Source organism: Biomphalaria glabrata, chromosome 4 (assembly GCF_947242115.1).
Source record: "Biomphalaria glabrata chromosome 4, xgBioGlab47.1, whole genome shotgun sequence".
Classification (NCBI taxonomy): domain Eukaryota; kingdom Metazoa; phylum Mollusca; class Gastropoda; family Planorbidae; genus Biomphalaria; species Biomphalaria glabrata.
The window spans coordinates 19,578,861-19,606,798 of record NC_074714.1 but is presented as its reverse complement, the minus strand read 5'-3'; the positions used below and the strand labels follow the sequence as shown (position 1 = coordinate 19,606,798).

The following is a 27,938-nucleotide window of genomic DNA, read 5'->3' as shown; positions in this document are numbered from 1 at the left end:
TATAAAGTAGATGTGGTCTTATTAGAAACTATCTTTTAATGTTTATCTCAATTCCCACTATTAATTCACATTTTGTCATAATTAACTAAAGGTTAAAAAAAAAATTGAATAATTAATTTCAACTTTTAATTATCCTATTAAACTGAAATTTCTCACATAAACTTGTGCTGTGTGACTACATATTTTATAAACAAATTTAAGAACAATAACTTCATAATTATTGAGTAATTTAAAAATTTCTACTTACAGTTAAATAGTTAATGATTGATCTTTGATTCAGATTAATGTATAGAATCTTGATCAGTTTAAACTTCATAGTGATATAGCTAAAGGTTTTTTTTTCATTACAAAGAAGATCAATGTTTTGAAAATACTTTGTAATTAAGTCACATTTTGGCCTACTATTTATTTAATAACTCCAAATGTCCATAGAACACCTTTTCAAAAACACAGGTTGGGAAACCCTGGTTTACAGTATTAGTTAGAACACAGGTTGGGAAACACTGGCATACACTATTTGTTAGAACACAGGTTGGGAAACCCTGGTTTACACTATTAGTTAGAACACAGGTTGGGAAACCCTGGTTTACACTATTAGTTAGAACACAGGTTGGGAAACCCTGGTTTACACTATTAGTTAGAACACAGGTTGGGAAACCCTGGTTTACACTATTAGTTAGAACACAGGTTGGGAAACCCTGGTTTACACTATTAGAACACAGGTTGGGAAACCCTGGTTTACACTATTAGTTAGAACACGGGTTGGGAAACCCTGGATTACACTATTAGTTAGAACACAGGTTGGGAAACCCTGGTTTACACTATTAGTTAGAACACAGGTTGGGAAACCCTGGTTTACACTATTAGTTAGAACACAGGTTGGGAAACCCTGGTTTACACTATTAGTTAGAACACAGGTTGGGAAACCCTGGATTACACTATTAGTTAGAACACAGGTTGGGAAACACTGGCATACACTATTTGTTAGAACACAGGTTGGGAAACCCTGGTTTACACTATTAGTTAGAACACAGGTTGGGAAACCCTGGTTTACACTATAAGTTAGAACACAGGTTGGGAAACCCTGGTTTACACTATTAGTTAGAACACAGGTTGGGAAACCCTGGTTTACACTATTAGTTAGAACACAGGTTGGGAAACCCTGGTTTACACTATTAGAACACAGGTTGGGAAACCCTGGTTTACACTATTAGTTAGAACACGGGTTGGGAAACCCTGGATTACACTATTAGTTAGAACACAGGTTGGGAAACCCTGGTTTACACTATTAGTTAGAACACAGGTTGGGAAACCCTGGTTTACACTATTAGTTAGAACACAGGTTGGGAAACCCTGGTTTACACTATTAGTTAGAACACAGGTTGGGAAACCCTGGATTACACTATTAGTTAGAACACAGGTTGGGAAACACTGGCATACACTATTTGTTAGAACACAGGTTGGGAAACCCTGGTTTACACTATTAGTTAGAACACAGGTTGGGAAACCCTGGTTTACACTATAAGTTAGAACACAGGTTGGGAAACCCTGGTTTACACTATTAGTTAGAACACAGGTTGGGAAACACTGGCATACACTATTTGTTAAAACAGAGATTTTACTTACCGGGAGAGACTGAAGTTTGGACAAGTTTTGTCCTTTGACCTAACAGGTTTGTAGACAAATAATGTCAACAAGAAAAAATATTTAAAAAACATTACATCTACAAAACTTTCAATGATTCATTTAATTCTGGATTTTCTTTATTCTGTAAAAACAAAAACATTTTTATACACACAGCAATGCACAAATTAGGAAAAACATTTTGTTTTTATTGAAGCAATGCATTTCACAGTTCTATTTGTAAACCTATCTGCAGTTGAACAGCATATCACATCTCAACCAGTGCCTAAATCAGGTCAATACAGATACATATCTGCATTGGTACAAACATTTATTTCTATATTAAATTAATGAACAACTCTTTTCAAAATCTCTAAATGGGGAGTATTCATTGAGTATGATTCTTCAACATGTTTTGTTTTAGCACAGAAAATATCCTGGTATTTATAATCTATGGTTTCACCAAGGAGAAAGCACAAGTTCAAATTGGACACATTCAGTCTTTGATCAGTTCTAACAGGTTTCTCTATTCAAAATGTTTTCCATAGTTGAAAAACAAAAAGCAACACTCAATAATTCAAACAAATATTTGTAAGACAGTGAGGCACCTAAATAAAGCAGATCTATCTCTCACCAATTTGATGGCCATATAGTTGTTAGAGACAGTGAGGCACCTAAATAAAGCAGATCTATCTCTCACCATTTTGATGGCCATATAGTTATTAGAGACAGTGAGGCACCTAAATAAAGCAGATCTATCTCTCACCATTTGATGGCCAATTATTTTCAGATCAGTTACTGTCAGTTGATTGTACTAGTATTTATATAGTTTATACATTTATCACTGTAATTTCACATTCATTTTAACATAAGGATTTATATTGTTGTTACATTGTAATTCTGTGGGCTGAGTTTGAAATAAATTTCAATCAAGTTAAAAGTTGTGTCACTTTGAGAGCTGGTTTATTTGTATTTTGATATTATACAAAAGCATGTGCAAAGTTGATAAATTGTACACTGAACATTGTCACAAATGCAATAATTTTCATTTCTTACTGTATATCTGAAATTTAAAGAACAAAACAATGTAAAAGTTGTAAAAGACTATTTCTTAGATTAGTTGGTGTAAACTTTGGTTAAATTATCTTATCTTATAACTTACAGGCATTCTTTTAAAAAAGATATACTTATTTCCTATGCATACCCTTGTGCTGATCTAGTTCTGCATGTTAATTAGAGACTTTAATTCAGCTAAGTCACTGGTTTTCCTGACTGCTTTAGGCAACCTAATCCATTCTCTAATGGAACTAGGGAGAAAGGAGCACAAGTAAGAATTTGTCCTTACATCAGGAATAAGAAACGTGCCTTTATTAAACTAGAAATGACTGGTATTTTTTAGATTTTAATTGTTGCAACATAAAATTATTTTCTAAAATCTTAAGGTACACAATGTTCAAGTGAAAAGAACAATTTTAAAATGAACTGCTACACACATTTGTTCAAGAGCTGATCATTGACTTTTTTTTTATTACGAAAATAATTTTATTGACTAATAAAAAAAAGTAGAAAAAAAAATAAAAAATCTCATTGCTTCATCTCTCTCACAAGAAAAGATTTTAAAGGAAAAAAAATCAAGGGCAGTTTCACAATGGGTTTTGGAATGTTGAGCTGTGAAAAAACAATCACAGTGAATTATAATGCTGAACTAATTGAGTTTATTTATGAATGCTGAATTTGGTAAAAAAGTTGATAGTTCAAGTATAAATATACAAAACTGTGAGCTACAAATGACAGGAAACAAATGACATGTCACGGAGGATTCTTGTTCTTAAGTTTATTATGGACATAAAAAGTCAATTGAAAGGGGAGGGGTACATCTGAATGAAATATCTGCTTCAATGTAAGGTGGGCGTAAACAGGAGCTGTTTTAATGCAAACACACACACACACAGCTGATGTGGTAGAGAGAAGGAATAGCAGAGTCTCCTCAGGGTGCTTATACCCTTTTAGACAGAACAATTTTTCATACATGTCAGTGGAGGGAAGCTTCATTAATCAAGAGATAAGTCACAACTATAATGACAAGTACAGATTTGGTGAGAGTATACACAACTTTGAAGAGAGATGCTACTAGTTCAAGCAAATTTTTTTGTTTTCAATTACAAAGTGAAGAAAAAGAAATTAAGTGAAATGATTATGCTACAGAGTGTCTACATCAACTAGCAATGTCTCTAAGAAATTATAGTGTCTACATCAACTAGCAATGTCTCTAAGAAATTATAGTGTCTACATCAACTAGCAATGTCTCTAAGAAATTATAAATATCCATATGACAAGAGACCTTCTAAATGACATATGGCTGTCTACAAGAATTATTACAATAGGCTAAATGAGCTCATAATTGTCTAAATTGCAAATGAATGTCTATAGGAATAAGAACTATCCAAATGAGAAACTGTCAGGTGACCGTTTAAAGAACAGATAGCTGTCTAAAGGAATAAGAATTGTTCCACTACCAGATGATCATTTAATTGACAACCATTTTGTTTTTTAAAAATATCATTATCTTAAAAGAAAAAAAAAACTTTGCAGTCATATGAAATAAACCAATAAATATCCAATAAAATAATTGATTGTCTTGTCACATAAATTTAAATAACCAAAGGCCAAACACTGATACCAATTCAAACAAATGTTGAAAAATATCATATTGTTTTGTTTTCATTCCACAGATAATTAAATTACAAAGCTTTGTTAAAATTTAATTCCAAAATAAATTTAATAAATTAAACAGCATATCCCAACCTGTACAAGTTTCTAATGATGGTTAAGTAACTAAAATAACTTCCACATCTCATTTGAAGACCAAAGTTTCCCTGTAGAAACAAATCTCATTTTATCACCCACAGAATAATTCAAATCATTTTTTTCAAAGTCTTAGAATCAAACAGGTTAAGAAAATTGTGCAAAATACTTTTTAAAAAATACTTATCACAGATAAAAAAAACACATGAAAAAACTACAATGCTAAGCAGATTTTAGGGAGAAAAGTAATAAATAATTTTACAACCTATGAAAAATAAATACCCAAATCTAAAAGCTATGAAAATACCAAGTTGTAAAAAAATGGTGGGGTAATTGTTCTTCTGATTCCACAAATCTTAGGCATGCTGCAGTTAATCTAAATAATTTAACTCCAAATTATTGATTACATGACATTTTTCAGACCATGTTTTCTCTACAGTAAAATTCAAAAACACAAAAAGAGAAATAAATTAACACTAATGATAAATTTCAAATAATTTTGTTATCCCATCCAATAAAGCAATAAGAAGTTAGGTGAAAAAATACTTCACTTCTTTGATTTGTTAAAGGTGTTTCCAGGATCAATGTCTGAAAATGCCTTTAAGTACATATTATACTGCAGCTGTTTAGGCAGTCATTAATAGAACTATCATTAATAGAATGCCTTGAAACAGACAAGATTATCTGTCATCAATATGCACAGATTTCAATACCACATCTAACCAGCCAACAGATTCTTTAAAAACAATAATTAGGAATTCAGTAATTGGAAGCCATGTCCAGTGTCCAGTTGTCCAGGTGGTAGCCACCTCAGCTGTACCCAGCGCAGCCAATGAAGGCAGCACCTGCAACAGCAGCATGGAGAGCCCATCCGAGGCAAGTTGAGAACCTTCATCAGGGGCTTCATTACAGATGGGAAATTTAACCTCCAGTAACTTTCTACATCCTCTTTGGTTGGGAGAAGAAAAGAGAAACTTGACCAGTTATAGGACACCTTGTAAATAGCCCTAAGAGGTCGAGATCTAGAGATCCAGTCTATATCCACTTCTTGTCCATTGTTGAAATGAACATAAGCTTTGGTGAAGGAACCAATTGTACATTTCTCCCCTGTCTCTGCAGTCTCCGGTCTACTGATATATCTGAAGGGAGATAATTTTAAAAAATGAACTTATTTCAGAATTTATAAAATTTGTAATTTAGCAGAAATTAAAATAATTTCACACCTTCAGTATTAAAGGAAAATAAACACAAAAATGCTTTACACAACATGCTTTTCTACAGACATATTTCAAAATAAATCTGTACATTTCCCCTCCTTGCTATGATGTAGGTGTGAGTGGAGATACAGAAAATACAGAAATGAAACACTGAACACACTTTCATGGATCTGATTCACCCATGCTATACATTTCCTGAAAGACTTCCAATTTTCTATATCCTTAATGACGTCCCTTTTTCCATGCCCTATGTTTTAAAATGTTTGTGAAAAAAATGTCATTTTTAGTGGCTCCCGAAAGGAGAAAAGACGCTATTAGTTTTGTGAGGCCTGTCTGTCCGTCTGTCCTGTTTATATCTCATCCATCTGTCCTGTTTATATCTCAGAAACTAGAAGAGAAAATGAAAAGCAGACATCATGGTATTTTAGATCATTCAAAGTTCTGATGCACCGGCTACTTTTTTCTTTTCCGAAAGTGAACCAGCTAATTTTTAAAATTATATATCGATGCAAGCAGATTTTTCAAAAAATTACACCACTTTTCAATGAAAAACTTCAGGGGAGGTAACTTTTTTTTAAAAGGTCATGGACTTCTTCATTGGTACAAAAAATTTGCATTTAAGGTCACAATGGTAAAAGTGTCAATGGTTCATTATAAAATATATTTACCATTTATTAACTAACTCATTGAATAGAATACTGATTCAATTGTTGTTTTAAAAAAGAATTTTGATATGAACTTCGTTCAAGTTTTAAGTTTCAAAAATAACAAACTACTTTTATAGCCCGCAGTTTTGACACAATCTCATTATAGGGGCCTACATTTGACAGTCTAAATAAGACTAAATAAAGCCAAGATCCAGATATATTTATAAAAAATGTATTAATAATTTGAACAAAATTTTAATTATTAAGGCAATAACTTATCTTCTGACAGCTTAGGGGTGCAGATTTATTTATTAAGTAAACAATAGTATCACATTAAGAAATGAATTGGATACGAACAGCATAATACACCATTAGTAATAGTAATGGCATTACACGGTAACAAAAGACTTACTATTCATGATCATAACATTACTAGTAATTTTAATTTTAAGATTAAACTTGTAAATTCATACGAGTTCTAGTTTAGATATAGTAGATTCTATATCAAGATTTTATATCTAGATCTAGAATAATCTAGATCTAGAATTAGATCTACACTTAGATCTAGACTTAGATCTAATTCTAGACTATTTCTAGATCTAGACTTAGATCTAGTTCTAGACCTAGACTTAGAATATAGATCTTGAATCTAGATTTAAATCTAAAACTAGGTCTAGATCTAGCTAGATCTATGTCTAGTTTGTATGACAAATAACAATGGAGATATTAATTTTTATTTTGCGAGGGGAATGTCTGGTCCAAGTAGACCTACTCCAAGTCTTTCAAGTCATTACTAGCCAGCTCACTACCTAACTAAAATAGGTAAAGATTTTTTTTTTTAGTTTGCCAATTTATCTAATATTGTAAGAAGAATAAATCTTTTTTTGATTTCTCATTATTATATGTTACATGTTATTAATTTTGAATGTATGGATAAGGTTAATTATTATTATTTTAAAAAATATAAGTGTAGGCTAAATGAATAAATAGAGATGCTGTGGCTGAGTGGTAAAGCACTTGGAACCAAAATTCCAGTGTTTGAATCCTGGTGAAGACTCAAGGTAGACCACTTTGTGGGGCCGATTTTCAGTTTGTGTTTCCACACAAACTGTCTTTGTAACCTTGTTGGTGTTTAAGTTTATCTTCCACTAGATTTAAGTTTTCAACTTTAATTCAACTGACCTGCAAGTTTGTACAGCCACAAAAGAATTTTTAACAGATGTAATCTCTTGGGCCCACTTAAAAGAGTGAGCTGTGTCCAGGATGAGAATCAGCCGGGATCCAGAGTTTTGATCTTTTTCATTCCACAGACTCAGCAACATGGACAATGAGAAATTCTTCTGATCTGTGAAGTAGATATAGAATGTAGTAAATATCCACACCATTTGCACTTAGTTAAACACTGCCACATTAAACACATTATCATTGAATAAAGGATAGTTTTGGAACGCTTACTTATTTGCTAAGCCTGATGAAAGCCAGAGCAGAGCACTCTTTATAGAGCAAAAGCACAAATAGTTTATTTTTAATACAAAACATTTTGGAATAGAATTTGTATGATGCTGAAATGTGAATGGGTCAGCTGTTAAGTAACAGTAAGATAGTTTTGTAAGAGCTATTAATAAAGAAATCAGTAAATTCCAAGGCTTTTTTTTTTAGTTTGAAATAGAGATTTTCTAGTGAAATTAACAAATGAGTTTTAAAATATTTGCCTCCATACTTTACAATCAATAGCCGTAAAGATAAAGTAAACATATGCTAGATTTACCATCTCTTTGCAGGTGTTTTCTTTTTACATGGGTTTGCATAAGAACTAAAGAAAAACTGAACAAAAATGAAAAAAAAAACTAAAATTGCAGAAGCAAAGAACAGAATCTCCAGAGAAGATTTAAAAAATGTAACTTCCAAAGAGGCTCTCAAGCTTTCTTACCAGCAAGAGCCCAGTCACCATTCTCATAAGCATCTCCACTGTAGTAAAGTACATATGTATCAAATCTGGGGCCATCATTGGTGCGGCGATCAAAAAATGATTTGAGCTGGAAGATAAGAAGACATACGTTGCCAAAACCCAAAACTTAAGCAGCACAACACTGGACTAGACACTAGACCCTTACAATTTACAAAAGAATTTTAATTGGTAATTACAATCTTATTTTTTTTTTCTGAAGTTATAATCAAGTTTTTTCATAGCATCTATGTTTCAATAATAAATAGTCTGATGTAAAAGCACTTGATTAAAAAAGAGTTGATCTAATTATTCCAACCTTATTCTGTAGAGTCTCTATCTCTAGGCCACTGCTGGAGTAGTCACAGCCAAAGTTTTGTATCATGTGATACATGAAGAGTTGCTGTAACAAGCTCAGAGTTGTCGCCCCTCTAACTCCAATGTCCTGGACATCACTGCTGGTCAGCAGTTGGGGACCAGACCTGGAGCTGTTACTAAAAAAAAAAATGTTGTTAGTGAAACAAAATTTATTGTGTAATGTAATTATTAAATCTAAAAGTGATGTAAATTTTAAATTAAATTAAACTATCTTCAATTCAATAAAAAACATCAAAATTAATCAAACAAATTAACTAGTTAGACAATAGAATAGATAGATTTAGTACATAAGTAACCCTAAATCCTCATTTAAAAAAAACAACCAGCATTCATGATGCCTCATTTTTTTTTCTCTGAAATCAACTCTTGTTGATGATTATAAAGAAATTGTTTGTTTCATACATTTTGGATGTTCTTTCAGATGATTACATTTTAACTGCACCATTTACCCAAAAGAATCCTTTAAAGGGTTGACATTTAGTGGTGAAATACATACAGTTGATAAATTTTGGCTCCATTATCTCCAATGATATGCTTCTTGATAAGGACAATATCAGGATAGCTAAAGCTTTATAACATGACTGCAGAGTCAAACAATGCTTTGCTGACTATTAATGGTAAAATCCTAGTCTATCGAACCTGTGTGTTGAGCACTCTGCTACAAGTAAGAGAAACATGATCCACCTACTCTTGGCAGGAAAAGAAACTCAATACCTTTCACTCCCATGTTTAATAGGAATCTTTAAAATAAGGTGGCAATGGGAAAGTCCTGCGAAGGACATCCACACTGTTATCAGCAGTAGACGCCTTGGCAGGCTTGAACATGTACACAGAATACAGAATACCAGAGGGTCAACTTCCACAAGATATATTGTAATGTAATAGAGATACACTGATGTATGTGCAGTAGCCTTATAATGCATGATCAGAAAACACATCTCTTTCCAAGGTTTTATTGAACAAGAATGACAACATAGTTCACAACAACACATGGCACACAAACACAGACATCAAGCCAGCTTGGCACGCCAGAACAAAAGGTTGACAATACACAACATAAAACATAAACAACAGCATGTAAGTGCAGCATGAAGCACTGGATAGGCCTACACGAAGCACTGGATAGGCCTGCACAAAGCACTGGATAGGCCTGCACAAAGCACTGGATAGGCCTACATGAAGCACTGGATAGGCCTGCACAAAGCACTGGATAGGCCTACATGAAGCACTGGATAGGCCTGCACAAAGCACTGGATAGGCCTACATGAAGCACTGGATAGGCCTACATGAAGCACTGGATAGGCCTACATGAAGCACTGGATAGGCCTGCATGAAGCACCAGATAGGCCTGCACAAAGCACTGGATAGGCCAGCACAAAGCACTGGATAGGCCTACATGAAGCACTGGATAGGCCTGCACAAAGCACTGGATAGGCCTACATGAAGCACCAGATAGGCCTGCACAAGGCACTGGATAGGCCTGCACAAAGCACTGGATAGGCCTACATGAAGCACTGGATAGGCCTGCATGAAGCACTGGATAGGCCTACATGAAGCACTGGATAGGCCTACATGAGCACTGGATAGGCCAACATGGTGCACAAGCAGGTCTCATGGATCACAAAAGGTGAACACACCAGAAGTTGGGAAAAGGATGAAACTGTTGCAGTGTCTGGTGATTACAAATGCTTAACTTGCGACAATGGATGTGTATAAAGGTTGGTCTGATTAGTCACAAGAGAAGTTGGAAAGGGAATAAAATCCTCTCTTGAGAAAGAAAATCCCAAATATATTATATTTTAAAAAATCATATCCAAATAGCAATTTAACTAAAATAGCATTATATTTTTTTAAATTATTAGCATACTGCTTCAGGATTGTGTGGATGCTTTGCAGGCCCGCTTTTCAAAGGAATTCAGCATCTGGTATTTTTTCTTGCCATGTAGTATCCAGTATTTTTCTGAGACAGATCATGTGGAAGTGGTTCAGTTATTCGCATGTTTTCTACATACTGTCCACGTTTCTGAGGCATAGAGCAATATAGGGAGGATGACAGCTAGTTAAAACCCTACCTTGCCAAACAATATAATTTATTACCAATAGTTAATTAACTAATTGGTTAATTTTTTATTGATTCTTGTGTTGTCAGGTAAAAGAAATAATTGTGCAAACAAAAAAACATATTTACCGAAGTGATGTCACTGGGATAATGATGGCGTAACCTGTGCAAGTGCCACCAAGGTTGTCCCCAAGCTCCCAGAACAGACTTAGAATTGCTGCCTCGATAGGCAAAACCAGAAACACAAGGGCTATTGTGTAAGGAGTCAATGTCTCAAAGCCCACACAAAACACAATTAATGTAGTGGCAAGAGATACACAAATAATTCGTTGTGACACCAGACCAAAGTGGCGAAGACCTAAGAAAAACAAATGTGGGGGATTAAAACAAAAGATATGAAGAGTTATTATTAATAGATATACTCATTTAAAAGCAGACTTTTTTGGGCAAAAAAAAACTAACAAAATTTAAGATTCTTCATGCTATGACTATATCCACATTTGCATCTCTAGATTAGAAGAGATTTTAAAATAAATGAGCAGAAGATCTAATAGTGATATATGAGAATATGAAAAAATGATTCAAAAAAAAAAACAAAGCTATTAAGCATACTTGTATCAATAAGTTTGGATCAGTCATATAATTAAATTTGTAATAAAATTAGATTAATAATAACAAGGTTACAAAGACAGTTTGTGTAGAAACACAAACTCAAAATCGGCCCCCGAAGTGGTCTACCCAGGCAGGTATCAATATTCAATATCAATATCAATATCAGAAAGAATATCAGAATTAAATTCTATCAAAGACAAATGACAGAGAAGAATGGAGAAAGAAGGTTGACAGATCTTGTGTGGTGCCCCAGCTGTCCAGCAGACCAAAGGATATGTGAAAGTGAATGTGAAATTAAAGGTGAACCTGGCCTAACTGATGTCTTAAAACGAATATCTAATTGATCTAATTGTTTTGTAAAGGGTAAATCTCTTATTCAAATCCTAAAAAAAAAAGAAAAAAAGATTTCCATTAAAAAAAAATTCATTTTATAGCCATGGTGCTACATTGCAGTTCATGCGATAATATAAAAAACTACTTATTAATTGCTGTTTTAAATTATGTCCTACTTATATGCATACTAAATAGATTTTTTCTCTAAAAAAAAAAAGTAAACATTATTTTTGGGTAAATGTAGTAGTTAGTAGGACAGAACAAATGTAAAAAAAAAATTTTTTGACAAAAAATCTAAAACCATTTGCATAAATGTGTTAAAAGTATGGCAAATAGTTATGTCCCCTACTATTAATAAAAAAACTGCTTGCTTAAAAGTGATTTAAAAATTAGATTTTTCACTTTTTGAAAGGACTAAAATATTATGATGTCGGATTTCCAATATCTTTTCTAGTTTACAAGATCTAAACTGGATGGATGGACGGACAGACATTTCACACAAACTTAATAGCGTCTTTTCCCCTTTCGGGGGCCATTAAAAAAGCATTTATAAAAATTTAAAAATAAGGGGAACGACCTGAATTGAAACTTATGGCTCAAGCCTGCTCAGGCTAGTGGAGAGCTTATGAACATGGAAGATAATATAGTTATCTATTGTTTTTATAATCTCGTCCTATTTTTCAGGTTAGTATTCACTAAGACTCTGACAATGACCTATAAAGGGGACTAATTCAGCTTATACTTCAGTCAATTACATTTTTTTTCCTTGTTCAAGATACCAAACAAAATAACTTATTATCAATAGTTAATTAACTAATTGTTTAATTTTTTATTGATTCTTGTGTTGTCAGGTAAAAGAAATAATCATGCTAAATTTCAGTTTGATCTGAGATTGGGTGTGGGAACTATAACCAGACAGACAGAGAGAATTGATATAAGCTTTGTGAAAAATATATAATATTTATAAATTTGAAATATAGTTTTTATTTTTGTTTTTCTACAATGACAAACTATTCATATTCAAAAATATTATTATTTTTCTTTAAATTCAACAAAAATTCTGTTTATGTACCAATACTGTTATTGAGGACATACCTTTAGCAGACATTATTCTATTAAAGCTGCGCCTCTCATCAGATGTGGCATTACATTCTGTGATCTTCCCATTCAACTTCCAGCAGGTGAGAAAAAACATTAAGTGAAACATGAGCCACACCACAGCCAAAGCTATATAAATTGGAAACACTATGTACCACTCCTTGTGCCGAGATGTTCCTTGTCCAACAACCACAGCCAAAACAATTTCCAAAATGAACATAAGAATCACATACAAGTAGCGAACTATGCGTGGCTTGTCAAAATAGGATCTCCACCTGTCAATCATTGACAAACCACAGAAGTAAAAGTCGATCACAGGTTGGAAAGCATGTCTGCCGACAAAGCAGGTCAAGGCGTAGATATTAGGTTTCACTGCCAATGCAGGAAAAAAGAGGAATATACCAATGCAAATAAAACAGATGAAACTAATAAAACCCATGAAAGATTTCAGTCTCATGGCAGATATGTGAAATATATAAGCCAGCGTATACAAAGATAAAGCCAAGCTATCAACACCAGTTGCTAAACTAGCAATAATTAATCCTAAGGATTCCAAGCCTTCTGAAATAGTCAGCAGCCTGGGTTCTGCAGGCTCTAGCTTAAGCGAGCGTTCCAGAATGTTCCAGCACCAGCCTAGAGCCATGCTTGTCAGGAACATGGCTTCCATTACCTCCTCCATTGTTAGGTACTGAAGCTCGGCAGTATTTGTGAATGCGATTATTCCCAGCAAGCATCCTATCCAAATATGAAACAAAGCTTTGCCCAAATCATTTAGTGCAAAGTAGTACTGCAATGCACATGATATGGCAAACACAAAAGCTCCCAGTATTGCAATTAGAGACACTGTGAAATTATCTGTCATCGACCACTGTATGTACAGACCTAATCCAAGAGCAACTACCAAGATAAAATCTGGTATGAATCGAACATACTGAATTGTCATACGTGCTTTGGCATCTTTAATTCCAGCCATGACATTGGCTATTAAGTGAACAAGAAAATATTTTAATTGGTTGAGAATACCGGATCTTAAAGTGATTTTGTAAAATTTCTTCCTTTTAATTATGAATTGTCTCAATAATTTTAAATTCATCCTAAAGGCAAAGCACTCTGTAAAATGTCCATGTTTAGCCACTATCTGTAACAAAAAAAAAAAACATCAGTTAACAAAAGAGAAATTATAATGTGACTTTTTTTTTTTCTTAGGATATTCTAGGCCCCTCTTTCTCACATTTTTTTGGGGGAAAAGTTTTCCCACAGCCAAAGTTATATAAATTGGAAACACTATGTACCACTCCTTGTGCACATGTACAAAATAGCAATGTTTTTCATTTCCTCCCTTTCACACCAAGAACTTGACTTGTTTTTGGGAAGAGAACACAACTTTGCATATATATACTAAATGTGTGAATAATTCTAATTATAGACTGTTTGTTAATTATTCATACTATTCAGCATCAATAAGTCTGCCCCCTAACTCATGTGGCTTTCCCCTAGCAGTTCCAATCTAAAAAAAAAAAAAAAAAAAAAAAGTGAGTGCAGCAGAAGGAATCAAAATAAGTTGTAAATCTAAGAAGAGGCAGAAAAAAACATTGTGTGTGAGTGTGTTCTCCATCACTCTATCACTTTTTAAAAAGGGTTAGATGTCACTATAGTGTTATAATGGAAGTACAAAAAGGCATTAAAAACTTAAACAGCTATTTATGAAAATACATTGATCTATTATTAGCTCTATATTCAATGTAAAACAAAAAATTGTAGTAAAGTAACAAATTAAATTATTATATATATATATATATTATTCTATTTTCATTTTAGCAGAGGCGTCACTAGGATGTGCAGATCACACTGGTTGAAAACCATCAGAGGTGACACTAAGATGGACATTTTTTCGTAAATTGTTTTTCAAGAATTGAAAGAGAACATAGTTCTGTGTGATCAAAAATATTTTTTTTTTACTTTAAATAATATTATTGAAACTCCATTAAAACCCACATAATGTTATTGAAAGTCCATTAAAACATAATGTTATGCCATACTTTATATCACCTTTAAAGCATTGAAAAGTATTTTTAGCTACAAGTGTAAAGAAATTCATATACATGTCCTTGGGACTTCACAAAGTTTTTATTAACCCTTTCAAGAAGCCTGCAAATGTCTGAATGTCTACAGGGTTAAAACATTAGCTAATATAAGAACTATTTTAGATCAACAATTAGATCTAGAATTGTTTTTAAGTTTTAGGCTTGTATTTGTATTTGTTCTTGTATAGTATGCATTGTAACATTGTTTCACTCTTTCTTAAAAAAGAAAAGTAATACAAAGAATAGTGTTGATGCTCATTTTAGAATAGTGACCGGGTACCTGGCAATGAACCTAGTTCTGGAAATCCTAGGTAATTTAATTAGGTCATTGAATTATGACTCAATGAAAAGAACTAACCAATGGCAATGATAAATCTGGGTGGTTTTTTTTTTATTGGTGGTGGGGGAAGGGGAGTTTACATAGGGCCAGGGAAAATTTGATTGGGGCTTACACAAGTCTGTTACTAGAACTCTACTACGCCTCTAGATCCTAGAATTTACTATTGGCTCTAATTCGCTAATACTAATCACTATACTATACTATACTGTCTATTCTAGTCTATACTAATACACTTATTGTAAAATATTATATTTATAGTACATTTTCTTTATACAGCAACAGTGAGTAGCAACAGCACTTTGTATGACTATGACACTATGTCAGTATGTGAAACAAAACCAACCTTGGTGGCAACTCGGACCTCTGTTTAAGTCTGGAGGCTCTGCATTTTCAGCTATTAATTAGATCTAGATAGATCTAGATCTAGTATTAAAATTAGGACTTAAACTTAAACTGTTTTCAGTGTTTTTTAATTTAATTTAGGCTAATTTAGCCTTTTTTTAGGTTTATTTAGCCCGAGTTATTAACTTAAACTTGAATGTCTTGAATTGATGTCATTGATGAAGTCTAACTTTTTTTCTTACTAATAAAGTACTTTTCTACTTTTCGTTTCTATTACAAGATCTAGGTCTAGTCTACTCTAAGTTAAGTAGTGAAATCTAGAATCTATATAGAATTCTAGTCTAGACATCTAGAAGATGTGGAAGAAATAATATTTCATATCAGAGTTACTGCCCATTTTCATACACGACCTCAGCAACAGGAGAGTTGTAAAAAAAAAAAAAAACGCACAGACCTATATATTGTATGAAAACACGAAGTTGACACACAACATGGCCATGTCGTGACCTTCATGATTGAGTCGACCTTACCAATGCAATGTGAATACAAAGACAGAGAGTGGACAATAATCAAGATTTGGATCATTCGGATGGGGGGGGGGGGGGGGGGGAGTGGAAGCTGTATGCCTTAGTGTACGATAACTTTTGACTTCCAGTGAAGTGTGAAGCGAGTGACCTCGACAGTAGCCCTACTTCTCCATCGGACTCATCCTGGGTCGATTTCCCTCATCCTGTTGACTTTGTTTCTTGTTTTACAGATCTGTATGTCAGGGCGGGCCTTAGATAATTAGAGGCCCCAAAATAAGCAGCGAAAAGAAGTAAAATTACACAGTTTATCTAAAACCTAGTGTACTCTAACAATAACATTTCACTATTTCGCTATCTCTAAAAAAAATGGTTGAGTCGTGTGCAGCTGTCTTGTTTGCCTATGTCTAAGGCCGGCCCTGTAAATGTTGCTTTGGTGTTCCAATCTTTCTTTTTCCTGTGGGATCCAGTCCAAAGTCTGTTTTGCAATATTTTCTTATGTTCTTCGCATTGTAGGCCAATGTCCAATCCAGTCGTTTGATTTCTTGCTCTGTTTGTGTTTGCAGAGTTGTTTCCTACAAAGTGAAGCTTGAGATTTTGCTCGGCCATCCCAATACCTGCCTAATATATAGCCTAATATATCACATGCATTTTTTGCCGAATGCCTGGAGCTTGTCTGTATTGCTGTTAGTTACTTTTAAAGTCTCTGAATTTAGGTCCCTCCACCCCCTTCACACACACACACACACAAAGCTTTAAAAAAAACAATTACGGTAAAATCCACACAGAAATCCCCCATTTTTCCAAGTGGTCCAGATACGTGATATCATCATCATCATCATCACTCCTTTGAGTTCCTCATGGAACATAGGGCCTCGACAAAAACACGCCACTCTCCACGGTCTCTTGCTAGCTTTTTGATGGTGTCCCAGCTCTTCCCGGTCTTCTCTGCTTCTTCAAGTACACTGCGTCGCCATGTTCTTTTTGGTCTTCCTCTGCGTCTTGTTCCCTGGGGGTTCCACTCTAAGGCCTGCCTAGCTCTGTTGCTGGTATCTTTTCTAAGGGTGTGACCAATCCATCTCCACTTCCTCTCTAAGATCTGCATTTCTATATTTTTCTGTCCACTCATCTCCCACAGTTTGGTGTTTTCTACTTTGTAGCCAGTGTATTTTTAGGATATTTCTCAGGCATCTGTTGATGAAGGTCTGTATTTTTTTTGTTGTGGCTTCAGTTGTTCTCCATGTTTCAGAACCATACAGTAGGACAGCCTTGACATTAGAGTTAAAGATTCTTAGTTTAGTCTTGTTTGAGATGTAAGGGGATTTCCAGGTTGGTTTTAGCTGTGTAAATGTCTGACGTGCTAGATTTATACGGCGTTTAATGTCTTCATCTGTTCCACCTGATATACTGACTACACCCCAAGGTATATAAAATTTTATACTTGGTCTATTGTCTGAGAATCCAATACTATGTCTCCACTTTGTTTATTGTTTACTTTAAGTACTTTAGTTTTTTGGTGGGTTTTTTTGAGGCCTACTCTTTTTCCTACTTCGCTTAAAGCTGTGACCTTTTCTTGCATATCCTGTAGTCTGTGTGATAATAGGGCTATGTCATCAGCGAATTCCAGATCTTCCAGCTTTTGTGTGAGAGTCCATTGGATTCCTTTCCCTGCGTTAGAGTAGGCTTCTTTTGTGACCCAATCCAGTACTAGAAGGAACAGGAGTGGTGAAAGAAGACATCCCTGTTTGACTCCTGTTGTGACTGGAAATTCCTCTGACAGCTTGCCACAGTGGGTTACTTGGCAGGTGAAACCATCATAAAGGTTCTTGATTATGGTTATTATTTTATTGGGGATCCCATAATGTCTCATTACAGTCTCTGTCGACACTATCAAAAGCTTTTTCAAATTCAACAAAGGTTGCATAGAGAGGAGATTGCCATTCGACACATTGTTCTACAATTATCCTGAGTGTAGCTATTTGGTCAGCACAAGATCTCCCTTTTCTGAATCCGGCCTGTTCTTCCCTTAGGTGTTCATCACATGCTCCCTTTATTCTGTTTAGTAGGATTCTGCTAAAAATCTTGCTTGGTACTGACAGCAAAGTGATGCCTCGCCATTTCTCACATTGTGATAGATCTCCACTCTTTGGTATTTTTATTAGCAAGCCCTTTTTCCACTCACCCGGAGGTGTTTCTGTTAACCAAATTTTGTTGAATAGTTTGTGCATTAGGTCAACTATTTCACTTCCTCCTTCTTTTAGGACTTCGGGTGGTATGTTGTCAATTCCAGCTGCTTTACCTGTCTTCATTTGTTTGAGTGCATTCCTTATTTCTTCTTTTGTTATTTCTTCCATGTTTATGACTAGTGTTGGTCCTGCATTTAGATCTGGTGGATTTCGTGGTTTAGGTCTATTGAGCACTTCTTGAAAATATTCTTTCCATCTTTCAAGTTGTTCATTTATTGAAGAAAGTAGTTTTCCGTATTTGTCTCGGACTGGAACATTGCAATTAGCCTTTTTGGTACTGAGAAGTTTGGTGATTTTGTTTAGTTGTTTTATATCTCCTTTACCTGCTGCTTCTTCTGCCTGTTCTGCCAGATTATTGTAAAATGATCGTTTGTCTTGTCTAAGCATTTTGGTGACTTTCTGTGAAACTGCTTGGTAGTCTTGTTTTGATTGTTGCTTGTGGTTTCTTGTTTTTGCTAGGTTGACTGCCTGTTTAGCGCATTTCCTTTCTTCGATTAATTTCCATGTCTCGTCACTAATCCACTGTTTTTTCTTCTTAGGGTTAAGGCTTAGTACTTCATTGCTTGTTTCAGTAATAATTTCTTTGAAATTTTGCCAAGATTTATCGACGCTTTGTTTGGCCTCATCTAGTTGTAGCACAGCAAATCTATTTTGAAGGGATAGTTGGAATTCCTTTTTAATCTGGGTGTTGTTGAGCTTGTCTAGGTCAAATCTTTTCCTTTTGTTTCTTTGTTTTATTGCTGGCCAGCTTCATTTTTAGTTTGGCAACAACTAGGTGGTGGTCTGAGCCAATATCTGCTCCTCTTCTGTTTCGTACATCTAGTAATGTGCTTCTCCAGTTCCGCCGTATGGTAATGTGGTCGATTTGATTCTCTGTTTTATTGTCTGGTGAAACCCATGTCACTTTGTGGCATTTTTTGTGGGGGAAAATGCTGCCTCCTATCACTAATTCATTAAATGTGCAGAAGTCTGCAAACATTTCTCCATTTTCGTTTATGGTGCCAAGTCCATGGGTGCCCATACTTTTCTCTCTCTCTCTGTTGTCACTTCCCACTTTGGCATTCAAGTCTCCCATGACGATCAAAACATCTCTTGTAGGTATTTTGTCAACTATACTTTGCAGTTGGTCATAGAATGTATTTTTGTCAGTATCACTTGCAAGGTTGGTGGGAGCATAGCACATAATGATGTGAACATTTTTGAACTTAGACAAAAATTTGGCTCTAATTATTCGTTCTGAAACTGGTTCCCATTCTAAAAGACTTTTGAAAGCTTCCTTGTTTAGTAGTAGTGCTACACCATTTTCATGTAAGTCTTCTTCTTTTTCCTTTCCAGAGAAGAGAAGGGTTTCTCCTGATTGCAGTCTTGTTTCACCGAATGTGTTCCATCGAACTTCACTTATTCCCAGGATCTGTAGTTTGTAGTTGGCCATTTCCTTGGCAATTTGTGCACATCTACCTGGTTCTAGTAAAGTGCGGACATTCCATGTTCCCAAGTTAAATGCTGCCTTCTGAATAAGGAAGTGTTTCTTTTTCATTGGTTTAAGTAGAGTGGTCGGCCTCACAGGATTCGTTCGACTTTCCCTGCATAGCTTCATAAGTCTCCTTTGTGGAGCTCTACTTTCGCCTCTGACAATGTTTAGTGTTTGTGCTTTTGTTCTGGTTTCTATAACACTATTTTTTTCCATGGACAGGTTGTTAGCCTATCGCACAACCCCTGTGTCCCGGGGAGGGGGATGCACCTTTTGTCTGGCCTCTTTCCTAACAGACCTGTCCGGCTTGGTAGTACCTGCCAGGAGTGATGAGCTCCCGCCGGTATAGCTCTGAGGGTCATTGAGGCACTCAAGCTGTCACACCACGGCAAGGTATGTGCATCAGGTGACAGAGATACGTGATATGATCCTAGTCTATTGAGAAAGCTAAAAGCATGAAATAGTGCTACACAAAAACAATTGGTAAAAAATATTATTAATCACAGTATCACACAAATTTATAGTTGTTCGTTTATATTTATTACAAATTTAATTACAAGACTGATGAAAAACTAATTGATAAATTTACACTTAAAATTCTTTTTTTAAATGTATTATTTTAAAATTTTGCTTGTTTTCCGAATCCATTGAGTGCATGTGTTGCCGGCAGTTGACCTTTTCAATATCCAGTCTATTACTAAAAGGAAAACTGTTGGAGGAAAGCTGCAGCTTGGTCTCACTCCCGTCTTCACTTTAAGAGTTCAGCTTTCAAGTGTGCATTATTTGGCAATTTGAGAATACTGATGAATTTACCTGGCATACCATAATGTCTCATCATTTTACATATGACTTCTCTGTCCACACTGTCAAATGATTTTAACTGACCTGTCTAAATCCTGCTGTTTACGTAGGTTGTCTTCTTTTAACCTATCCAGGATGACGCCGGTCAGAACTTAGCTGGAAATCGATACAAGTATGATTCCTCGCCAGTTACTGAATTGGGATAGTTGTATGTTGTGATTAGGTCTTGCGTGGATTTTTTTTTTTAAATTTTGATTCTGCAGAGCTAAAAGGCGCTCAAAGATTATCATACAGTATAATAAAGTAAAGTTCCCTTTCAGACCTTATTTTTTTTGTCATACGATACAGTAAAGTAAGGTAAAGTTCCCTTTCAGACCTTATACAGTATAGTAAAGTAAAGTTTCCTTTCAGACCTTGTCATACAGTATAGTAAAGTAAAGTTCCCGTTCAGACTTTGTCATATGGTATAGTAAAGTTCCCTTTCAGACCTTGTCATATGGTATAGTAAAGTAAGGTAAAGTTCCCTTTCAGACCTTGTCATACTGTATAGTAAAGTGAAGTATAGTTCCCTTTCAGACCTTGTCATATGGTATAGTAAAGTAAAGTTCCCTTTCAGAACTTGTCATACGGTATAGTGAAGTAAAGTTCCCTTTCAGACCTTGTCATACTGTATAGTAAAGTGAAGTATAGTTCCCTTTCAGACCTTGTCATATGGTATAGTAAAGTAAAGTTCCCTTTCAGAACTTGTCATACGGTATAGAAAAGTAAAGTTCCCTTTCAACTTTGTCATACAGTATAGTTAAGTAAAGTTCCCGTTCAGACCTTATGGTATAGTAAAGTTCCCTTTTAGATCTTGTCATATGGTATAGTAAAGTAACGTAAAGTTCTCTTTCAGACCTTGTCTTGCAGTAGAGTGAAGTAAATTCCCCTTTCAGACCTTGTCATATGGTATAGTAAAGTAATGTTCCCTTTCAGACCTTGTCATATGGTATAGTAAAGTAAAGTTCCCTTTCAGACTTTGCCATATGGTATAGTAAAGTGACGTATAGTTCCCTTTCAGACCTTTTCATATGGTATAGTAAGGAAAAATCCCTTTCAGACTTGTCATATGGTATAGTTAGGAAAAAATCCCTTTCAGACCTTGTCATATGGTATAGTTAGGAAAAAATCCCTTTCAGACCTTGTCATATGGTATAGTAAAGTTCCCTTTCAGACCTTGTTAGATGGTATAGTAAAGTGAAGTATAGCTCCCATTCAGACCTTGTCATAAGTAAAAAAAAAAAATAAAGTTCCCCTTTCAGACCTTGTGGTCTATAGGGCAGATGATGTAAAGGTCATCTGTTACTGTGGCCTACGGTTTACGAGGGTGTCATGTGGCCAGCACATCGACCAACTGCCTTTACTTTTCCCCAACTAACGTTAGGTACCCATTAGAGCTGGGTGGACTCAGAGGTGCCCGAAGATCCTGAAGTTAAAAATCCCAGTCTTCACCAGGATCCGGACCCCGGTTCAGTAGACAAGCGCTTTACCGCTCAGCCACTGCGCCTCCCAGACCTTGTCATACTGTATATTAAAGTTTCCTCTCAGACCTTGTCATACGGTATAGTAAAGTTCCCTTTTGAGACCTTGTCATATGGTATAGTAAAGTAAAGTTCCCTTTCATAACTTGTTATACAGTTTAGTAAAGTAAAGTTCCCTTACAGACCTTGTCTTGCAGTATATTATAGTTAAGTTCCCTTTCAGACCTTGTCATACGGTATAGTAAAGTTTCCTTTCAGACCTTGTCATACTGTATAGTAAATTGAAGTATAGTTCCCTTTCAGACCTTGTCATACTGTATAGTAAATTGAAGTATAGTTCCCTTTCAGACCTTGTCATACGGTATAGAAAAGTAAAGTTCCCTTTCAACCTTGTCATGCGGTATAGTAAAGTTCCCTTTCAGATCTTGTCATATGGTATCGTAAAGTGAAGTATAGTTCCCTTTCAGACCTTGTTATACTGTATATATTATCTTATATAATACAGACGTTACTTCAAAAAAGAAGATGATTATGTCCTATGCATGACTAAATGCATCCCTTTCAGACCTTGTCATACGGTATGTCTTTAAAAAAAAAAAGTAACTGAACACTTCCTTTAGTTTGTACACCGGATACACCAACAAAAAAACAAGATGGGGGAATGTTGATCAGATCATGTCTATTAGATCTATAATCTTAATTAGCTTATTAGACCCACAGAAACGCCCTTGCCAATACAGGCTCGGATGGCGAAAAGAAAGCTGAAATATCTATGGATATACTTTTTGTTCAATGTCACTCCTAGGCTTTAGGGTTTTTGTCGCTGCTCCGGGTAGAAAATGTTTCATTTTGGCTATACCACTGTGTATGTCAATGTATGAGATGTCACTGCCCATTGGTTAACAACTCAAACTTGAAAAGACATACCCGGTAAACAAAAGAACTTTGCTGACTATAGAACAAGGTTTGTTTCGAATGAATTCAACACTGATAGTACAATTCTACTCGATCTCAAACCTTTTATCATGGTCGAATGGAAAGACACTAGAAAATAATTATTTAATGCGTTTTTTCCTGACTGGAATTTGAAACCAGAAGTTTCCGTTCGTACAAGTATCTCTCTCCCTGTTTTTTTTTTCTTTTTCCTTATGGTTTTACTTTTACACCTCAATTTTTTTTTGTCCTGAAGTGAATCTTTAAAAGATTTTACTGAGGGCGTTACTTGTTTTTAAGTGGAAATAATCATGTTTTTTTTTTTTTTTGGGGGGGGGGGGATTTAATCTCATATTTTTATGGCTCCTTAGCAGAGTAAGCCTATAATATGTATACTGAAGCATCGTTTTAGTTAAGGTAAAAAAAAAATTAAAAATATATTTATGAAGCATTAATGCCTTGTAATCTTGTTCGATTCTTGAACATGTCCCCTCATTGTGGGTAGTAAAGTAAATTGGAGTCAATGATATCTTTTTCATACACAAAGTATTAATTTTAGTCAAAGAATTCCTGGTTTATCACGACTAAATTTTGTTTTTATAATATTCAATTTCGTTTCTTAGGCTTACCTGGTGAAACTTATGGAATGCTTTAGAGAAGTTGCATCTGTTTGTTTATTATCAAATATGTATTACATCTCTTTAATTCCACATTATCGGGACTAAAAAATATTTATCTAAATAAACTTTTATTTGGCTTATTTTTTTTTAATAAAGAAAAGAAACCACACAATGAAAATTTAAAATTTTATTGCAAGAATTGTTTTTACCAATGCAAATAAAACAAATGAAACAAAACCCAAGAGTTTACATTTATCAGTTTGGAAAGTAAATAAAGTTTACAATATTCTAATATCTTAAACATAAGAGAAATGTAGTGGTAAAATAATGTACATTTGATTAAACACAATCTATTCTAAGCATAAGGATAATTGTAAAGAGCATAAGATAAATGCATGGGCATTAGCTATGGTCAAGAGCATTGTCCACACATCAGCTCCCCTCTCCAAGCTGATCATGTCCAAAGGAACGCCAAGTGCAGATACAGTTTGGGATCAGCAGTATATGCTTAGTTTTATCAATTTTTTGGTATAAATGTCAAGTCAAATTTGTATAATTAGAAAAAGTAAAGAAGGAGTCAAGTGTTGGATCAAAGATGTTGAAAATGTTATCAAAAAGATGAAGAAAAGTAAATGTAGGTGATTTCTGCTAGACATGGGTTGATATTTTACACATTTTAATCCATGGTATCAGTATTAATACAAATGTATTGAGTGCATCATGGTTGCATCTAGTTGGATTAAATGCATTAATTGTATCCTGGTTGCATCTAGTTGGATTAACAACATTTGTTAGAGAATAGTTTATTGTAAATATTAAACATAGATAAAATACAGGAAAATTTATTATTCGTTTTGTTGGTTGAAGAGATCTACTTCCGGTATATTTGTAAATAATACAAATCCAGTTCTATTTACATCAACAATCATACTAAATAATCTACTAAATAAATGTGTAAATTGGACTATTGTTACTTATGGAATCACAAGCAACTTTAATAAAAGCTGTGAGAATTTTAAAAAATAATACAAATCCATTTCTAGCTACATAAACAATCATAATAATGTATACTGGAATACATGCACACATTAACAATGATATATACTGGAATATATGTACATATTGACTGTCACTAATCATTACTGTGACCTAATTCTACCTTGTTTTAATAAAGTTCTATGTTATGTGTTTTAAATATATTTCTTGTTTCCTGTGATATATGTGTACATGATTAATATACATATAAACAAATACAACCAATCTACAAATAGAGCTGTAAATCATGACAGAGCAAAATCACTCTATATCAAGACAGTTCCAGCATCAACAGTCAGGTCTCCAGAATCAATCTAGACAATGACCAGCTGAAGCAGGCACCAGCACACTGCGAGCGAGAGAAACAAAATAAACTTCTAGACATTCCGTTCCTTAACAACAAGACCTCTCGTCATAGTCTCACAGATCTACAGTGTAGAAGAAAAGATTCAAAATGTATTCAGTATTCCTACTGCTGTTTAACTTTTATGTAATAACACATTACAACAAATACAAGATTTGGAAAATATGAAGATACACATTTTTGATCCAGAGCAGTACATCTCCACAACTAAAAAAAAGTACAGAACATACAAGAAGTGAAGGAACTTGATGTTACCATTGGTAGACAACTAAAGCAGAATGCTGTAGTATTTTTTTTAAAAAAAAGGATATACATTGTGTCACTCTTTTGAGTATCTGTGACGACACGTGATGAGCATGTGATATGTATTATCTTACATGCCTATTGTATCCATCATAATTTATATTATGACTGACACCCTAGTGACCTTATGGTTCCTTGGAAGAATATGGTTTTGATTAATCATATTAGCCCTTATCCTTAGATTTAGTGTACTATGCTCATTCCCCAATTTATCATAACTGATTACTTATCGATATAATCACATTCAATGGATGAATCTTGACTAGTATCATCCTACATTGTTAGATAATACATTTATTGTGGTTAAATCACTTACATTTTGTTTATCATTGAGTTATGTGTGCTTTAAGATTTCAAGCTGTTTGGTTTCAGTGCACAGCAAGTTACAAAAAATAACGGGTCATTTAAGCTTTCATTAATGTAACTGTAAAGTCAAGTGTAAAAATCCTTCAATGCAACAGCAACCACTATCACCACAGCCACGAGAAGTATTGGTATAAATACGGTACGAAATTATTTTTATAAATGTCCAGGAATCCCATCGGATTTCTGGAAAGATGTATTTCATAACAAAAACTCAAAAAGGGATGAAAATGTCACGAGAAGCAAACTAGAACTTGACGAAGAGATCAGTTTTTACTTTTGAGGAGAGTATTTGTGCGCACACACCTATCCATCTCTGCTGCTATGTTTTAAATGCCTTTTTGGGATTGATACCAATGCCTACATCTGAATGATAGCAAGGCATATGAGAATCCCTATTCTATGCCTTTAGGAGGTTCCTAATCGTCTATCATATCCCCAGCCTGGTTGCTGGTAACACATAATAATAATTATAATACTAATCTTTATTGTCCATACGGAAATTTGTCTTACAATTTGTGCATTACACCAAACAAAAAACATTATAACTATAAGAAACCAAAGTGTACATTCACACCAGACTCACTCATAATTTACATGTGACAAAGTTTATATCATATTATTATTATTTAATTTGCAATAAATGCAAAGGTAAAAATCAATGTGCAATCAAAAGTAGAAGCAAGATAAAGTTTTTAACATATGCCAGACACAAGTTGTGGACATACTGGATCCGTTATTAGAAAGAATAAAACAAGAAACAGACTTAGATGACACATTAAGTAAAAAATCAAAGCAAATCATGAATGGATGGCCTCAAAGAAAACAAGATTTAGACAACACGATAAAACCACATTTTGATTTTGCTGATACTTTGGGACTTAGTAATGGAGTAATCTTGAAAGGAGAAAGGGTAGTCATATCTTTATCTTGAAAGGAGAAATGGTAGTCATACCTTTCAGTATGCGTCAAGAAATGAAGAAAAACTAGCACACAGCCCACATCGCATATGATGGAATGATGAGGAGGGCCCCACAGACGATGTTCTGGCCTGGCATGGCTGATGAAATAAAACAGATGGCAGAGACATGCACTGCTTGTCAAGAAAGGAAACCTATGAACCAGAGAGAAACGCTTATACAACATGATGAAGGAAATGTGCTATGGGAAAAAGTTGGAGCTGACCTGATGGAAGTGGATGGAAGACAGTATTTAATTACTGTTGATTATTACTTTGATTATCTGTCAACAACATCACAAGATGTGCTTAGAAAATTGAAAGGACAATTTGCTCGTTTTGGTGTTCCGAAAATGTTAGTAACAGATGGCGGTCCGCAGTTTACTTCAAATGAGTTTTTGAGATTCACAAAGCGATGGAACATCACTCACATCAGATCAGATCCTGGTTATCCAAGAACAAATGGCAAGGCGGAAGCTGCTGTAAAGATAATGAAGAACTTAATACTGAAAACTAAACGTAATGGTGATGATCCATATGAAGCTTTACTAGAAATCAGAAACACACCTCGGCAATGTTCTGGATTAAGCCCAGCTGAAATGTGCCTCAAAAGAAGTCCTCGAACATTGATTCCCAGCACTTCAAAGTGTTTAAGTGAACATGTTGTAGCTGAGATCAAAGAGAATTACAAACAAAAAGTAAAAACACAATATGATACACAAGCTTGGGATCTACCAAAACTCCATCTAGGGCAAACTATTTATTACCAAAACCCAGGTCAAACAGGATGGTATCCTGGAGTAATCACGGAACAACTATCCCCAGGATGTTATAAGATCAAGGGAGATAATGGAGAATTCTACATACGCAACAGATTTCATATTAGGCCAAGGAAAACTATTTTGAAAGACACTGATGTATATGATGGGAATGTCTTAGATGATGATAATGAAAGGCCAGATTTTTCTGATAACTGTTCTCACCATGCAGCACAGTCTGAAGTAGTTTCTCATGTACCAGACAATAATTGTGATAGTAATAAGTCAGCAAGAACTAGCATTCGAGAAACAAATAGACCTGTGTGGCATAGGGATTATGATAATTACTAAGAATTTTTATGACAATATTAATATGCATGTTGAAATATTTATTCTATATGTGTCACACTCTCAATTGAAATTTATTTTATTTTTAGTTGTTACAATATTTATAAAATAAGATGAGTTATTAATGTTTGTTATTTTCAAATGCAAATATTTCTGATATGTGTTTTGTTAGCTATAGAAAGGGAAGGATGTTGATGTGTGTTTTATATAG

At 34.5% G+C, this 27,938-nt stretch overlaps 2 protein-coding genes across 4 annotated transcripts; one reads left to right on the top strand and one right to left on the bottom strand.

Annotated features, from left to right (window-relative positions):
- Nucleotides 1-1,728: 1,728 nt before the first annotated feature.
- On the bottom strand, nucleotides 1,729-15,878 carry LOC106073859 (transmembrane protein 168-A-like). Of its 3 annotated transcripts, XR_008777612.1 has the most exons (8): nucleotides 15,485-15,878; nucleotides 12,715-13,855; nucleotides 10,804-11,032; nucleotides 8,557-8,731; nucleotides 8,223-8,328; nucleotides 7,475-7,637; nucleotides 2,364-5,567; nucleotides 1,729-2,297 (listed from the first exon to the last, which is right to left on the bottom strand). XR_008777612.1 is itself a non-coding variant. In XM_013234513.2 (7 exons), exons 2-7 carry the CDS (start codon nucleotides 13,808-13,810, stop codon nucleotides 5,180-5,182), a joined length of 2,157 nt encoding a protein of 718 aa, XP_013089967.2. In that variant the 5' UTR covers nucleotides 13,811-13,855; nucleotides 15,485-15,878; the 3' UTR covers nucleotides 1,729-5,179. The 3 variants fall into 3 exon arrangements, 2 of the variants coding, with proteins under 2 accessions (XP_013089967.2, XP_055883139.1); XM_013234513.2 differs by having other exon boundaries at nucleotides 1,729-5,567; XM_056027164.1 differs by having other exon boundaries at nucleotides 1,729-5,567; nucleotides 8,557-8,725.
- A 10,826-nt stretch (nucleotides 15,879-26,704) lies between these two features.
- Nucleotides 26,705-27,730, top strand: LOC129925921 (uncharacterized protein K02A2.6-like). The gene has a single exon (XM_056027510.1). The coding sequence runs from the start codon at nucleotides 26,705-26,707 to the stop codon at nucleotides 27,728-27,730; it is 1,026 nt and encodes a 341-aa protein (XP_055883485.1).
- Nucleotides 27,731-27,938: the final 208 nt, after the last annotated feature.